The 18,222-nt window shown below is 38.3% G+C and overlaps 1 protein-coding gene across 19 annotated transcripts in view; it reads left to right on the top strand.

The window, feature by feature from the left end:
* The window catches only part of syngap1b (synaptic Ras GTPase activating protein 1b), a 183,475-nt gene that overhangs the window by 153,183 nt on the left and 12,070 nt on the right, over positions 1–18,222 (top strand). For 16 of the 19 annotated variants that reach the window (XM_055013883.1, XM_055013875.1, XM_055013882.1 and 13 more), the window contains 4 exons: positions 1,704–2,138; positions 2,481–2,651; positions 2,995–3,206; positions 8,339–8,411. In XM_055013883.1, coding sequence (XP_054869858.1) covers positions 1,704–2,138; positions 2,481–2,651; positions 2,995–3,206; positions 8,339–8,411 — 891 coding nt within the window. Of the gene's footprint in view, positions 1–1,703; positions 2,139–2,480; positions 2,652–2,994; positions 3,207–4,288; positions 7,260–8,338; positions 8,412–17,592; positions 17,655–18,222 lie in introns of those variants that run through there. The other 3 variants (XM_055013878.1, XM_055013880.1, XM_055013886.1) reach the window with 2 other exon arrangements.

The raw sequence follows: 18,222 nt of genomic DNA, 5'->3' as shown, positions 1-18,222 counted from the left end.
TATGTGAAGACTTTTATGTGTGTTTAAAAATAATCTATTTGCCATTATAAACTGGTATTATATAGCATAAAAGTATAAGTCATCACATATCCATTGTGCTTGTTTTGCCCAAACATGCTAACTTCAGAACAACTTAAATCAGGCAAAAGAAACGATTGATAAACTGAGAACAGTAAATGTTTTCTTTTTTTCATAACTAATGTAAATGATTTATTGATTATCAAAATTGTTGTCAGTCGATTATTTGTTTCAGAACTAATGAGTTTGTAGAAAATTTCTGTGAATGACGTCTTTTTTTAAATTTCTCTTTTGACCTTCATTTGACACTAGAGCTGACAGGTTCTGTTGGTCAGTCATCCAAAAATTAACCTCCAACTACTTCAGAATCAAAATAGCGTAACATTCCCTCATGCTGCTGCCTTGACCCTAAGAATTTTCTGCTTGTCTTTGCCTGATATGATCAATTTTGAGACTTGGATAAAGGTGAAAAAAAACATTCTTGAGGAAGAATTTGTGTTCAACATTTTCTCACCATTCGTAGACATTTTGTGGATGAAATGATTATTCTATTAATTTAGAAAAAATGGCAGATAAATCTGAAATGGAAATCATGAGCTGCAGTTAGTGAACAGCAGTTTGGCAGAAAACATGGGGAGAAAATGGACGTGTTAAAACTGGACCTCACAGGCTGCGGACATAATCAAAGCAGCTGTAGTGCTGTGTGAACGAAAAATGTGCTTCTTCATTCTTCAGTTGTGACACTGTGGATTTGGCAGGGCCACTATTGCGGAGGGCTGCCGCTAAAAACGTGGTTTTCTGAAAACAAAAAAGTAGAACCAAGCTTAACTATTGCTAGAAAGCAGGGCAGTCATCTCGCGGTGGGCTGCTCTAATGCAGATTCATGATTCCTCATTGGGTTCTATTTGCATGGTAGCTCTTTGTGTATGCAGAGTGAAGGATTTTGGGAATTAAACCAACACAGTTTGCAGAGACAAATTTGCAGCAGGCCAACAGCTTGCTGCCCCTGGATGATGACGCTATAAATTGAATCCTGATCAGTTTAAAAGTTTCTTTGAACCAAAAAAGGTGAACGGTCCTTCTGGTATCATAAAAAATATATATTTTTAAGCACTGCTTGCTGCATCAATTGCAAGAGGCCTAGCAATCTGACATCAATCCATTATTTTAATTTCCTGGTTTCACTCTACTACATTCCACTATGACTGCTGTCTCTTCTGGAGCGCTGGCAAAAGCACAACAACAACAGCACACACAAAAGCAGCCTACATTTCCATTAGTGCCTCATATTTTTGACATCAGCTCTGTGTAGCACGAGTGCCATTATATGGAGCATCATGGCGCTGGGTACACTGCAGGATTCATGCTGTACCTACGGCATAACAAAAACGAACCAGCAAGATACATTCCTGGTGTATATTCTGCATTTCCACTATTACCTCATGACTGTCATGCCATAAGATAAAATTTTATAATGTGAAAAGACTTTATCAAACTGTCACTCAAACTAAACTTCTTGGATAATATTTCATTGTCTCACCTGTACCTAAGGCAACACACTTTATCATCACAGCTTCTGGTACTTTCTTAAGGGAGGGATGTTTCCAATCTGAATATGTTTTTGGCAAGCAAATGAAACAGGGAATGAAACTGTACATTTATTATGTCCTTGTTTTCTTTCTTAGGATAATCTCCAACAGCAACAACAAATGATGGGCATGACCTCCCAGACAGGAACCTCCCACTCCTCCCTGGCGACCACACCTCCCTCCACAGTCCAACCTATGCGCCAGAGTTCTGTTGCCCCGCCTCCCACCCAGCGCATGAAGTCCCAGACCTCCCACCAGCTGTCCGTCAGTGCAGCCGCTGCACCTGCTGCTCCTGCTAAAACACGGCCTCAGAGCGGGAACCTCCTCCAGTCACCGGAGTCGGGCTATGGCGGCAGGCAGCACGGGCCCCGGCAGCTGTCCGTCAAAGACAACACTGCCCCGGGCCTGCCCCACCAGCAGAGCTCTGTCAGGGAAAGCCAGAGTCCACAGGGAACCACCAGTCAGAGCACTCAGCAGTCACCACAACAGTCTCAGCAACAGCACCTGCTCAAACCCACCATGAGCAAACAGGTAACATCTGCACACTCTGGACTAATCCTTCATTCTTTAGTCTTTTTTTCTGTCAGCACCTGTGCACACAGCTATTATCAGGAATGTGTAAGATGTCAGTTGCTGTATATGGTTCCTAGTTGTGTGTGTGGAGCTCATTTAGTGCAGCGTGGTACTGTACCTCAGGATTAAGAGCTTGAGTCCCACCAGGGGCCAGCCAGGCTCCAAATGTAGGAGCTCATCTAACTCTCAGCCACTTTGGATAAAATCCTGTACAAAGTTGCTTGTTATAAAAGTGACTTTCATCCACTTAAGATTAAGAACTCATGTTCTCATATTCAGTGTGCTGGCCTTTTTTCCTAGGGCTCCCAATCTCCATCCACCCTCAATCCTCCCTCAGCCAATGAGCGAACAGTGGCCTGGGTCTCCAACATGCCTCATCTGTCGGCTGACATTGAGAGTTCGCGGATTGACCGTGAGGATTTCAAACTTAAGGAGTATTCAAAGAGCATGGATGAGTCACGCATGGACAGGGTATGTATCACTTTTAAAGGAAAAACATGTTAGTATAATACAGAGGAGCATTGAGTCACGTCTGTCATTGCTGAGCAGATGGCATTCAGATCTAGTCTTATGACACAAACGTCCAGAGGTCACAAACTATGTGGGAAACAACAGCCATCCACCTTTTTTGCATTTTGGTATTTTTGCTGTGCCTCTCCCTTCATGTAAAGCATCAATTTTCCACTTTATAGTTTGTCTAAATGTGGATAAAGTATTTGGAAATCTATCAGCCACTGTAATTACTGAGAAACTAAGGCACTGACCCAGCAATGCACACATCTAATTTTATATCATCTCCATTTCTGTGTGTCAGGTACGGGAATATGAGGAGGAGATCAACTCCCTGAAGGAGCGCCTGATGATGTCTCACAAAAAGCTGGAGGAGTACGAGCGGAGGCTCCTCACACAGGAGCAGCAGACCAATAAGATCCTCCTACAGTACCAGAATCGACTCGAGGACAGTGAGAGGAGGCTACGGCAACAGCAAGTGGAGAAAGACTCCCAAATTAAAGGAATAATTAGCAGGTAAATGGAGTCTGTTGTTGGGATGGAGGGCAAAAGACAGCTAAGACATCATGTGATCTTTTGCAGGGAGGCGATGGGCAGTTCACATTCTTCATTTTTGCTTATTGAAGCGCCTTTGGTGAATAGACTATTTACGTTTTTTTCCAATATATGTGGAAAAAGTGGCATATTCTCCAATATTCTGATTGATAGTACTAATTAAAATGAGGAGTTAGCAAGAGCTGAAGCCAGATTGACACAATACAACTTTAGCATATTGAATTCTACTTAACAAAATGAAACATGAATTGAAGCAGCTCTTCCCTAAAATACATATATTGCATACTGGAATAGGACTCTCTTTACTGGAGGTTGTTATCTTGCAGAGAATATTGCAGGGTAGGAGGTTGGTTTCATTAAGTATTGTAGTCCTGGGAGGAAGGAAGGGAGCTGTATATTGCAAGCCAAAGCCGCAGACATGTAATGAGTGACAAATTAAATGAGAGAGTATAATACGGAGGGCAGAGATCTATATCTTCTTGGATAAGCATTCAGTGCATCTCCCCGTGGTGGCTGGTTCTTTTCAGCTGAGTTAAGCTGGACAAAAGAGCCGTCGATTGTCCTCTAAGCTCTCGTTGCAGCAAATCTGCTGTCATAACCTCACAACATGGTTTACTTGTTATTCAAGAGCATCCTATTTGGACGACTGCGGAGAACTCCAGCTGAGTCCTAATTTATTGAGTGCTTGTGTGAAATTGTAATGGGGCACTTTTTGAGTGCACTCTTTAGTTTTTATTGATCACCCACAAATTAAGTAGTTCATGGGAAAGCAGTGGAATATTGATTGAATCTCAACTGTATTCAGGCACAGAAGCCAAATATTTGCTGTGTTGGAAGGATTCCTTGTGCAATTTTACTTGTGACTGCACATTAGCAATGCTGCTCAAATTTAGTTTCATGTTTTTTATTGTGAAAATAACTCAGTTAAAAGACTCTATAGGGAAAAAAAGTAGAATATTTTCTCATCTTGTAATAGTCTGTGGTCTGCAACTGAAGGGTGGATATCTGTGACAGAGAATATTGCCACTTCTAATCCACTCCAGGAAAGAAGACATGGAATGAAGACAGAGAGTCCTGCTCATCTTTTATGGGAAACCATCTCTAACCTTGTATATAAAACCATCGTTTAAACATCCTCCCGTATCCTGTGCTGTTGCACTTACCATCAGCCATTTTTATGAACAGTTCTGCTCCTAACTGGATTTTGGGATCCTTAGCATAATTTCCAGTTGATTGCACTGTAAAAGCACAAGAGGAGTGAAAATTTGATAACTTCAGAAACATGTCTGCACTTTTTAAAGCAACTCAAAGAATTATTTTGGACCTTCAGGCACAGGACTGTGGAAGACATTGGTTTAATATTAGCTCTTCCATTTTAAACAAGGTGAACCGCGTTCACTGAAGGACACTGATGCTTCTTTCTATCGAGTGAACATGGGGACTAATTCTTCTCTCCTTTGTTACATACATAAGACTCTATGGTGTAATATGAAGAGGGAAGAGCGTCACAGACGGAGCTTGAATCCGTTCACGAATGCTGAAGATTCAAGCATAAAGGCATAGAGGAGCTATGCCACACAATACAGACACTCTGTCAGAGCACTTAAAGCAAAACAGCTGATTACCTAAACTCAATACAACAAGTCTGCTGTGCACATGAAGCATAAAGTGTGCAGGGTATTTTCAAGGCTTACACTTGTAGCTTGTGTGACCTCCAGCGTCTGACCACACAAGGATGAATTTAGTAGCAGATCTGGATGCTTCCGAGTCAGTTTTACTCACAATTCACTGAGCCAGACCATGTCACGAAGGGCATTGTGAGAACTTGTGCATCATCTGGACACGTGAATTTTAATGCACACACAAGCAATGCAAAGAGCGTGGATGCCAAGAAGTATCGTCTCAGGCCATCCTGTTGGATTGACTGGACTCCAGAATCTTAGTGAAATAACAAGTGCAACCACAGCCTTTTGTTACGTTTCATCTTAAATTGACTTTTATGTTAAATTTTCACTTTCAGATATATCACGTTGATGCAAATGTGAGCTCAGGTTCTGCAAAAGGAGCGTATGTGATCTCGATCCTCGTGGCTCCTGTGCAGGCTTGAAAAAATCTCTTTATCTGCATGCGTCATGTTTTGGAGATTTTCTTTCAGAAAAGCCTTAATGTTCTGTGCATAAACTTTACTTTAAGCTCAGAGCAATTCTAATATCAGTCATTAGACCAGGTACACTTTCTGTTTTCAACAGTCTAATTTAAACCAAAGCCACATATTGAGTTTTAGGTCATGTTAGGTTACATCTACTGGAACACTGAATCCACTTTACCTGTAGCACTCATATCTCTATTTTTTTCTTAAAGGTAGTGATCTTATTAGTTGGCTACAGGCTGTCCTATTTTTTTGTCAAAATATTTTAATTATAAATACGAATGAAACTATTTATCTTCCCCGAGCTGTTTGCTGTGAGCTGAACAGACTTATGTTGGAGAGTGAATTTGGAGTCGAGGGGAAAAAAAAGTTTAATGGTCTTAATTGCACCTGTCATAGTAATAATCTATTTTTAACTATAATCCATAGCATATTAAATTCAGTGATGCAAGAGCCATAACAATAATATTCTATGAAATATATATGAATTCTATTGAGAGTGAGACTATTTTAACCTTGCAATAGCTAACTTTTTAGCAGGAGAAGCGCAATAATAGATACAATATGTCTACATGTGCTGTTTGTGCAAATGCACACGCAGGATCCTGATGAGGTATATTGTGAGTACATAAAGAAACAGTGACTTCCTGCCAAAATCTTTTACCAGGTGCCATCCATCAGTATCTAAACAGAGGAAATAAAGACCTGGAATACTGTAAAGTGCAACAATACCAAGAGACAACATGACAATAATGACATGACTCTTTGACAACCGTATGTTCTGCAAAGTGTGTTTCTTAAGTTCTTACCTTGTTTTAGGCTTTCTGTATGGTGTCTGTGAATATTATCTGCATTTTAACTGCATTTATTTATTAATTAAAACGATTTTCTTCTCTCTGTATGATTTTGCTGTATATGCTTGGTATGACTTTTGACCTGCAGTCCGTCATTGGTGGTGTCCAGTGACATGGTGATCAGAATAGTCGTTTAACAAAGTTAGACAGTACTGTCATTGAACTTATGCAGTTACAGTTTGATTTAAATATTATTATTATAAATAAAAGGGAAACCATATTATTTTCTTTTTCCCTCTCCAGAAATAGAGATTTTATTCTGGTGTCAATATATCTGCCTCTTTTGTAGCAAAAATATATTGATAGGCTGTATAGATTGTCCTACGGCAAAAACTTCTGTTTAAATCTTGCAAATGAATTCATAGTGGTGATGGCTTGATGTGTGTGTGATTGACAGGGCTTGTAGCAACAGCCAAGGGTTTATATACACTTCTCCGCAGACCTGTGTCAAATAGTTGCAAATAGTTCTTGCTTTAACCAGATGGCTCTGATGCATCAAGACCAATTGAGAGGTAGGTTTCCAATCAAAGAATTCTACTACATGTTGGCATAAAAAAGAGAAAGTATTTGCAGTCGCTGTTTGATCCAGGTCTGTCTTTCCGTTGACTTTACATCCTATTTGACACCTTTGTCTCTCACCTTTTTTCTCTGTAGCAAAATATTCAGACATTGTGACCTCATGTTGGTAGATACACACATTGTTTTGACTACATGTACGACTTGACCTCAAAAGCACACTACTTGAACTGGATATGAAAAGCTTAACTTTTTCTTTTCTTTTCTGTAACATATCACCCACATGAATCATTGTCTGCCATTTGAAGTCATGTCAGAATCTTAATGCTGTATACCAATGTTACATTCCATTGTTTTTTGGGACAGTGCTAATATTTCTGTCTGTGCTTATGATTGACTCTTTTCTTTTCCTATTCTCTTCTTTTGTAAAATAACTCTCAACACTGTACATTATTTATGGAATAAAACATCCAAACACTTCTGTTTGAAACTTCACCTGTGAATTTTCGTTCTTTATTGTCGAACATGTGCCTCTGTGTTCTTAATTAAAAAATGATGTGAATGTTCTGGAAAAAGTTCGCCTTGAGTGACACAGTGCGACTTGATTGGTGCTGCACTGAAACATGGTGGCAATTAAATGTTCCTGTCAGCTATTTGATTGGATTAGCTGCTTACTGAATGCACGAGTTGCAATCTTTCTGCTCATTTTAGCCAGACAAATTGACATAAATTTGCACTCCTTCGTGTATTGTTATGAAGGGATAATATTTCAGCAAACTTATTTTATGTTAGCAAGTTTCAGGGATATATATTGTGCTGCTTTCAGTGTCAACTGAAACTCATGAAGGCAACACAAAGCAAGTTATCATTCGAAGAGGTCTTTTTTTTTCTTTTCAAAGTAACTTCTATTTGGCATTAATCACCGAGTAACAATATTCATAGTTGTAACTGTGCAAGAAATATCGCTGAATGACCCAATCTGGAGTGAGTCCCTGGCACTTGGATAATCACGAGAGCTGGGAAACCTGCACTGTCCGCTGGCTCATGAAAACTGCGGCAATCCACTTGCTCATATCTCCGAGCAGCGTCTTTGAAATGATTAGTCAAAGGATTTTCCACCCATTCCTTGGTCAGTCTGTGTTATGTAAGACGGGCAATTCCCTGGGGATGATTGGGATCTGTTGCTGAACCATTCACTTCACATAGCCCAGCATAATTGCCCATAGTTGGCCCTAATTGCACTTGGAAAACACCTCAAATTGGGCAAAAATGCTTTGATAAATCCCATGGGGCGGAGAGGAGAAAATACTCTACCAGTGAAAATTGGCAGTGCCTCATAAAGCATGGCTTAGGTTACTGCTGCTCAACATTTACAATGGCTTAAAAGATTGTGCAGCCTGTCAGGCATTTGGGATTCAGCTAAAGCTGTGTCTTATCACTGTGGTGTTGTTGAGCCAGATGTTGGAGATGCACCTGCTCAACATCTTGTTAATCTTGAATTCATAATACTCCCTCTCTCTCTGTCACCCCTCCCCTCCCCTCTCTCTCTCTTTCTCCCTCTCTTTGCTTCAAAGACTCATGGCTGTGGAGGATGAGATAAGGGGAGGAGCCATTCTTGAGCCAAAAACCAGGATTTTCGCTGATCAGGTCTGTGAGACTGCTTCTTCTCTCGTCGAGTCCGTACGGTGGCCCGTGCTATCTTCTCTCCACCCTTCTACCTCTCTTCTCTCCCTGCTATTGTTATGATCTTGTCTGCTGTGTGTATGTGGCCCTTCTGATTGTCTTGCCCTGTCCCTGACCTGTCCCCTGTGTTTTGGGTTTGACTGCCATCTGTCCTGCCAACATACCAGGGAGCTTTGACGATCAAAGAGTGTTGCTGTTTGCATTCCTCAGCTCAAGCTGTCCGAGATGTCTGACTCTAGCTGGGTTTGTGAGCATATCTGGGTGTGTGATGATGTTGCCAGTTCTGTAGTTGTTTCTGCCGAGCATGTTGGGGTTCAAACTCCTCGAACCAGACGACGTAGAAGCAGGTTCCTGAACAGCTGAGCCCCAGATCTTACTGTGCAGTATGCTGAGTGGTGGTGATGGTGGTGCTGATGTCTTCAGGAGCTTCTTTTCCTCAGTGCTTTTCATTTCATCCTCTCAGCCCACCCCTTTGCTTATCCTGTCAAATTAAACTGGCCCACCTTCAAGCATGAGTCATGCTTAAATATAGTGCGTGTGTATGTGTGTGGACATACATATATCTCTATATATGTGTGTTTGTGTTGCTAAGAATGGAAGAGATAATGATAGCAACTGCTCACTCATGCACTGGACATCAGTTTCTGTTAATTACAACAGACGCTCTCATGTTCTCACTGAAATAATCCTTTTTTTGGCTTGATGATGAACGGCAGCAGTGCTAGGAGAATCTTTTACGCAAATGAAGTAGCAATAATGCAGTGCATGAATACAACTTCATCCCTTAAGTCTTATACTATTTTTAAAATTTTATTCCTACCTCAAAAACCATCCTCAAATTCAGTCACTAACAGCTGCAAAACTATGAGGCCAAAATAGGTAACCTTAAGCTCTAAGAAGACACTTTGGAGAATGTGTAAAGAAAGTGAACACCAGCTTTCGAACAATGAGTCAGTGATACGGATGTTATTGAATCTGTTTTCAAAAAAATCTCAATACCAAATTCGATGTAGCAGAAGTGAAGCACAACAAATGCTGCATCTGTTTTGATCTTAGTAGTGCAACAGATCCGGCCTTCAGGGTGGAAAGAGTTAAAGTCCTGCCCTTAAAATATTTTACTTTGTACCAATATATTAGGATAAAACAGCACTTAAAATGACTCTTTCTGCAGAATGGCCCATCTGATATTTTATACAAGATATAGTCAAATCATAATTACTGTTGCATTGATGCATACATGCCTTTAATGTTGCTGCAGCTTGTAAAAACGACACTAATTGGAATTAATGGATGGGTTGTGAACTTTCCTCAGGGATAAAAAAAAAAGTCTTATCTCAAGCTACAATAACACATCAAAATGTATTCATGTTTTCAGTCATTCAATTTAAGATTAAAGCAACTGTGCGCATTAATATATGTTTCACTAAATGTTCCAGCTCAGCCAATTCACAAATTCATATTATCTATCACAATCTCTGAGCATGTGATAACAGACACAAAATACACTTAGAAAACATTAAAGAGGAACATTAATAGTGTACATGTAACAAAGCACACTTTGGCTATCTTAATATGTATAGAGTATGGTTGCACACTTGATTGTCTTTAGGCCCTCATTATGAATTAAGTGTGTCACAGTAACTGATAAATGTTGGCAGACAGTAGTCCTCCTCCTCATGTATACTATCCTATTGAGCTGAAACTGCAATGTTGTAAATCCATTAGATAAATGTAGGGGACATTTTTACCTCTAAAAATGTAGTTGGGTACAAACACAAAGGGACATAAAATGGTACAACGACTTCAAAATTGTACCTAAGTGCATTACTTGAGTACATTTCCAAATCTGGTCGCCAGGGTTGCCAGATCTGACTGAGACCAAGTCACCCTAACAGAGCCTCAAATCTTCCCAGTCATCGTCAAAATAGCTTAATTTGTTACTATTAGAAATACTGTACTTTCTGTGTTAAATGTGATGGTATTTAAAAGAGATGGGGGTCATTTTTCAGTCTGATAACTTTGTACACAACAAGTCTTTGGATTTAACTTCTTAAATGCACAGTTCTCCCATTAGTTTAATAAAATAAACATATAATGTGTTCATCCCACTTTCTATCTTTGCTCAGCCCATGTTCCACAAGCTAGCAGAGCCAGCAGTTAATCAGTTTTATTTATGATGATGTACAGATTTAGAAACATATTTGAAGGTGTGCCTGGGAAAATGAAACCTTGTGACAAAATATTTTGAGACCAGTAGGAGTGAGACCGGTGTATCTTATAGCTTATTAATACTCATTAGAAGCATTAATAATAATTTCATTTATTGGTAAATTGCCCAGGATAATAAATGCAGGTGCTGCTGAGGGGAAAACATTCACCCAAGGCTCATAACACATGGCCCCAAATAATTAACTAATACTAATCACACTGAATATGCTGCCTCATGGACAACTTAGTGTTGCACTGAGCAGCAGTGTTTGGGATCCACAAGTTGACTTCAGTTAAACTATATAAAATGTAGTTATTTGAATTCTTTCTTTTAAAGAATGTGTCATGGGGATGATAAAAATGATTAAAATAATAAAACATTTGGGACAGAGGCCTCTGATGCTGAAGCCTAAACTGACTCTGTATTTCCACTTCCTTTAGATATTGTTCCATTCAACACAGACAGTAGCAACTGAACAGATGGAACCTTTGACAAGGTGTTTTATCACAGAACCGACTTAATTTCAGATTTAAAGGGGGGAAAAAAACGGATTTCATCATTACTGCAATAAACTTAAATGTCTTTTGTGATTTGCTGCCATGTCGGTTACTGTGTTTTAAAGTCTTTAACAATCCTTGATGGTTTGCATAATGCTTAGGGGCCTGTTGACAGGTAGGATAATATTGCCACTGATTCAGGCACAACAACTCAAGTCACATTTTTAGTGTACATTTGTTTTCCATGAAAAGTATGCCGAATCGGCCATAAGCAGTTCCAATTTTCAGTGTAGCCACGGAAGTGCATATAGCTGTAAGTAGATTGTGTTTAGACTGAAGTAAGCTTTAAAATGTGATTTTTCTCATGCAAGTTTTGAAGATATAACTGATATTTTTCTCTTATGATTTGTAAGCAGATTTATAAATGTTTTAATGCAGCAGACATCAGATAAAAAGATATGAAAAGAGTGAATCACAGTTAATATAAAACATGCATCTCATGTCTGTGTTGCCAGATCTAACCTCCAGCAGGAATGAGATGTTAAGCTGCTAATTCCACATGATTAGAATCAAATAATGCATTGCATTTTCAGCCCCTGCTTTGACTAATTTAAATGCATTAAATGCATTTCCCCTTATACTGGTGCAATGTGTGGAGTTTTTTCACAACCGTGTGAGGTGATCTGACGTATTGTAATGCTTTCCAACAGTAGCTCCGCTTTATATGTTTCTTTTTCGAATTTTCCTCATTTAATTGCATGACAGATCAAAGTAAAGCCTCACAGTAGATTTCTAGTGTCCCTTTAAAGCAGTAGAGAGGAAAAAAATGACACATGCTGAGAGGGAAAAGCTGATAGAAGCTTCAGTGTGTCACACTGATGGTCATTATTACAGCTAAGATGACAATGATATATTCTTAGAAAACCTACAAGATTATACATTTAGAGAAAATACACGTCTTTATCAGAACTGCTTCAGTATTTTAATGCAATGTATCTCAATGACATAAAGTTTTCTGTGTTAGTTATTCATCTAAACTGTGATTTGTTTTAGGCTGAGGTCTTTTTTTATAGTATTTGCAAATATTTCTGCACACCAATCTGGCCACCAGATGGATAACATTTGCAGTGTTACACAATAAAGAGAGTGTCATGAAATGTAGGAAATAAAGGGCTTAACGATGTAGAAGTTGATTTAGTGCAGATTGTACCAAAAATAAAAGGATAAAAATAAGATCCAGGACTTTTAGAGATTCAGTGAATCATAGTGAGTCATGTCCTTTGTCAGCAATAAACACTTTTAAACACTCAGACTGAAAATACATAATTATGCATCTATAATCCCAGCAAAAGTTTTCTGACAACTTCATACGTGGTTAGCTCTGTTATCCACTTTCATGCTAACAGGTGTTCAAGTCTTACTTCAAATTCCCCACACACTCGGCTTCACTATTTAGAATTCCTAACTCATGCAAAGCTTTTTCTGTTTGGCGCTGGCTTTTAAACATTTATGTAGCATGTTCACATGTTCATCCTGCTTTTAGATGAAGAGTGCCGACAGAGTAGACTTATGAGTTTAGCCTTCACAGCTCAAAACAACCAAATAACCAGTGTAATGACTTAATAACAACATGCTCTCAGTCATAGTGTTAACTTACAAAAGACTAATGCTTAGCTGGGGTAAAGCTTATTTTGTTCTCCAAGTTAGGATGTGCTTTAGTGTGCTAAAATTTGCTCATTTAGACTAAACATGTCATTAATCTTGCAGATCAGACATCAGTTATGCATCATGTGTCATGCGAGGAGGTAACAAATTACTGTAATCACCTTACATTTGTCTTTAAGGCAGCAATGTAACATATTACTGCTTCTAAATTCAGTAATGACTTTACAGCTGCTTATCAATTGTGCCACCTTGATTCTCTTAGACGTGCAACTAAACATTGTTTTAACCACAATAATTTTCTGTAGCAATATTGGCCCCCGTTTTTCACTAAATTTGCTGTCAGCTTTATGGCAACACTTTATTAAAAAAGTGTAAAAGATAGATCCTGACTGTGTGCTCCTTATAAGGATGAGGATTTGTGTTAGTATGTGGACATATTTAAGGTTTGATGTTGTATTATTAACTGACAACTGAACGGTTTATTTCAGGAAATGGTGAGTAGCGCAAAAGAAATTTATCAGGTAGTGTAACAAATTACTTTGTACAGGAGCTAAAGAGTTTTTAACTCTCTGAACCCTGATACTTGCCAGTACATTTGGACGCATGTTGTTGTAGAGAAAATCACCCAAATAACACCAAGTATTATAGAAACTGTAATAACAAAAAAGAATCATTGGATTTTCAACTCTCTCACAGTCCTTGAACATATCACGTGTAGCCTGTAGTTCCCTCAGGAAAAATAACTAAATTACAGCTTAAAATCAGAATATGTAGTCAGAATGGTTTCATTCTATAATGTAAATAAACAATAGATGGTGAGCACCAGATTCAGTGTGCTGAAAAATTCATTGAACTGCAGGCTGTGTTTCTTTGTTTCCACAGAGCATATATGACAAAAGTGTGGAAACAGATTAAAAATGTTGGTAGCAAAATATCTATAGTATGTAAACACAGCATTTTTTTTTTCAGTGTTGGTAACACCCGTGAGTACTTGGCAGTATGTTGTACATATTTATTTATTTTTTTGTAAGCAACTTACTTTTTTTCAATTATTTGCGGCATCATAACACTGTCCTGCACAAAACACATTTCTGAGTTCCCTCCTTCTAGTCATGGTTGCGCAAAGAGGTGCAGGACTTAATATTGCAGTGAAAAATGAGCCCACAGTATAACAAGTACCAACATTGTGTAGAAGTTATAGTTAAGAGGGTTACGGAAGTAATGATTAATGTGTGATACATTGCTTTTTTTAAGTAGCCAACGCTGATCCTGTAGCAAACACGATCCATTCAATAGCCGTTGAAATACTATTTAGTCTGGACCCTCTCTAGCAATTGTAAAAAGTCTATGTTAGTTAGGTTCTATTGCACAGTTTTGCTACTTTGGTGTGAATGATCAGTAGTTAGTGTTACTTAAAATCAAATATTTCTATTTTATGCTACTTCATACTTTTACTCCACTACAGCTCAGAGAAAAAAATTATACCTTCTACTCTGCATTTATCTGACAGCTTTTTTAACATGAAGATTTGACAAAATAAATGGTACAACAAGCTTTTTAAATCCAATACACAGTTCAAGATTAAACCAGTGGTTTCCAACTTTTTTGGCTTCTTTAAAAACCCATGTGCAGTCAAGCTCACATACCAGATGTCTGTGAGTTAACAATTCCACCAAATAACTTGCTTTTACTTGAATAAATGATCATAAAATCTAATATCTCAGCAAAATTTAAGATTAGAGAAAAACTAACTGATTTGTGTATCCAAAGTTAGTTTTTCCTTCCTTTTTAGGCATCGGATTTATCTGCTATTTTCTGTACTGGGATTTCCTCTGTTCTGGTATATGAAACTGGTTTCAAAGTAGTTTAAAGTAGCTCCATCTGCAGCAGCTACAACAGTATCATGCTGCTGACACACTGATGCTTCACTAATGATAATCTAATGATGGCAGATATATTAATGTATCAATAGGGACTTTTACTTTACTACTAGAACTACATTTCACTGCTTTGTACTTTACCTTCAGAAAGCTTTCTTATGCACGACTTCTCTTTGTAATGGACTATTTTTACATTGCTGTATTGGTGCTTTTACTGAAGTAAAGGATCTGATTAGTTCTCCCACCAGTGCCTTTAATATACATGCAGCTTGTGGTGCTTGAAGCTACACCAGCCAGCATGAGTGAACATTTTGTGAGTCTGTTTTGTCAGAAATTATTGCTCAGTTTGGTATTTTAGCTTCAGGCTCTGGAGTTCATCACCTCAGCGCTCAGAACGAGCAGACAGTTCATTCCAGGGTGGTGACACTCGCCTTTAATGGGTCAAGCTGGTGCTCACACAGCACCCTAGAGGGGGAGGAAGTAAATTAATAAGGAGTGAGAGATGATGAGGCGTGATGCTGCTGTTTCCTCAGGCCACTGCAGCCAACATCCAAAACAACACCTCGCGCTTAATTAGACCTCACATGATAACACAGGTGCAGGATGCCATAATCCTTCCCACAACAATATCCTGATGCCTACGCTGCAAAAAAAAAAAAAAACCTCACATTTTTAGATTTCAGACCGGCTTCTAGGAGGAAAAAAATAATTGACAAAAAAATGTACTTTCATATCTTACTGTTTTAAAGATTGCTGGCATTATAACTGTGACATATTACACAGGACCTTTTTGAGTGTTCTCTACTTCTATCCATGGTTGTGCTGTTTCCAAAGAGGTGCAGGACTTAATAATTGCAAATAAAAATTAGCCTAGAGTTTAAAACAGTAGAACAGAGCACCTGCAGGTCTTGAAAAGTCTTCAAAGAATCAACTTAAATTCTCAGAAAAAGCCTTACATGGTAATAAGTTTTAAAATCCATTTGCAGATGTTTTAAGACTAGTTTCAGCTTAAAAAAAATTAATTAAATCATTCAATTAAATATTAACTGCCCCAATCCATCAATTTGCTGCTGTTCATTTGGATCAGGTGATGATAAATCATATTCCTATAAATTATTGTTATATGCAGGTGATAATTATAAAAATGATCAAAATGTGATTCAGTGTGAACCAGTTTTTATACTTAAGAAACAAATGCAAGCTTTATTCTCCCCAGTGGTTCAAATGATCAAAGAATATGGATTAAATTATATATGATATGATTTTAAAAGTCTTTAAGACTCCCAGAGTTATTGAAAACTTCAGAAATCCTGTGTATAGATTGGGGAGCAAAATTGTCCCAAAAAGTAAAATCGAATATGCTGATTGAGTAAATAGCATTAAAATATTGAATGGGTTTTTTTTTAGAATATTATATGTGAAAATGAATTAAATATAATATTAAATGCTGTTAGATCCAACAAACCAACAGCTTGTGTCAGTTTCAGCAAAATCTGCTATAAATGCATTGCTTATGAATTGGGTCATCTATCAATTTTCTGCAGTTTATTTGGGTTTAGGTGATGTTTATTATTTAATAATATACATTGCTTATTATTGAACACTGCAGGCACTTCATGTAAAAGTTTGGTCACCAAAATGTCCCAAAAAGTGGTTTGCAATAAAACATGTTAATCGAACAAGTGTCAGGAACATAATACATTGATTAAGCCAGTGTCAATTCCAGCAAACATAATCAAATCAGGTTTTCATTGATTCATGTGTCATTTTTCTGCTGTTTTCTGATACATTTTATTAGTAGGAATTATTTTTATAGGCAGTTAGAAACTACAAAAGTGACAAATATACAACATAACAAATTAGGTTCTAAGAAATGTTGACAAAAATCTTTTAAAATTAGCCCATAATAGAATAATAATCCAGTAAATGACATGAAATTATTACATTAATTCTTAGATAAAATCTGAGGATGAATAATTTTAACTAATAATTCTACAACATATTATGAAATATTAATTTTAGGCAATCAGTCTAGTATGTGATACACAGATATGTATGTTTTTTTTAACGTTTTCTTAATTTTGTGACCTTTTTGTTTGATCAGTAACTATCAATGAGGAGTATTTGAGGGTGAAAATGCTTCCCGAGTTTGCATTAACCACGTCATCCATTTCAGATCTAATTCTGTTACCTGTACTCGTCGTCACAACTTCCCGACTGCTTGAATTTCTGAGTGAATGTGAGTTGGGTGTGTGTTACAGTAAGATGCAACAATCCTATTCTCTGTTCTGCCTTTTTCCATATTGTGTTGATGTAAATATGATTCTGGGTTTCCAACATGTCTATATATTTATCTCCATAGGGTTGATAATTGCATGTTTGATATAAGCATGTTCTTTACGCTGTCTTCTTACCTTTTTTGAACCAGGGATCGTGCAAGATTCAGCTGTTAATGCGATTAATCAGCTGCTTTTAACTGCAGATTGGAGCGCACGATTAAACGCCTTTTTCTTTCTTGTCCTATAAGCATGATTTCTGTTAATGACACACTGCATGGCTCGCTGCTCTAATGCTTTCAGGCTGTTGTGTGTCTGACACTGCTGTTTGCCATTATGTATGTAAATGTGCATTAGGGGGCGTTTTCTATGTATATTCATGTCTTTGTTTTCTGTTCACTTTGTGTTGTGCACTGTGTTTGTGTTGTTTGGGTGGCTGTTGTTCTCCTCGACACTCACTGCCCTTCTGAATCCTCCCCACCTGCACACAAACCTTCCCTCCTCCTTTTGCTGTCCTCCTCCGGCCTCCTGCTTTCAGCCCTCCTCTCTGTTCCTCTCATCTCCTCTCCTTTCCTCTCCTCTCCTCCTATGTTGATGAGATACGGTGATTTCTCTTAGGGGAGGCGTCAGTCCATCCTAGTGCAGCCCCGTCTCGCACCTGTCCCACCCCGAGTATCCAGGTAATAAACCAACCGGCAAACTCTCACTCTCCATCCATAACAGCTGCCTCTTCTCCACTTCTGCTGTTCTCTATGTGCGTCCCTGTCCACATGCAGCACCCTGTGAACTCACTTATTTTCCCATTTATCCTCTCAGAAGAAAGAGGCCTGTCACAGAATGTTTACACAGAGGTTACTGATGGTTCTGAGGGTGGACCTCCTGTTAGGGTGACAATAAAACATTTCAAATATTTAAGCCTGCAATAAGCAGCTTGGCAGCAGAGGTGTTCATTTGAAGTATGTGTTCGCTGTAGTACCCATAAATCACAAAATGCAATATTAGTAAGCTATGCACGGACCTGTGATCACTCTTTACCCAAGAACTGTAACGTCTCAGAGATGAAGAAAATTTCATGCATAAATAAGCAGCACACCACTTCAAGTACATATTGCATGTTAGGTCTGCACATTTGAAATATTAAGACATTTTAAAATTGTAAAACAACAGCTGAACTTGTCGTGTTAAACGTGAATTCTCATGATACCGGGTTGGAACTAAACACCATTCTGAGCAGAAGGCTGCTCAAAA

The sequence above is a fragment of the Amphiprion ocellaris genome, chromosome 9 (genome assembly GCF_022539595.1).
Source record: "Amphiprion ocellaris isolate individual 3 ecotype Okinawa chromosome 9, ASM2253959v1, whole genome shotgun sequence".
NCBI classification, from domain to species: Eukaryota; Metazoa; Chordata; class Actinopteri; family Pomacentridae; genus Amphiprion; species Amphiprion ocellaris.
This window is presented reverse-complemented; position numbering and strand designations above follow the sequence as displayed.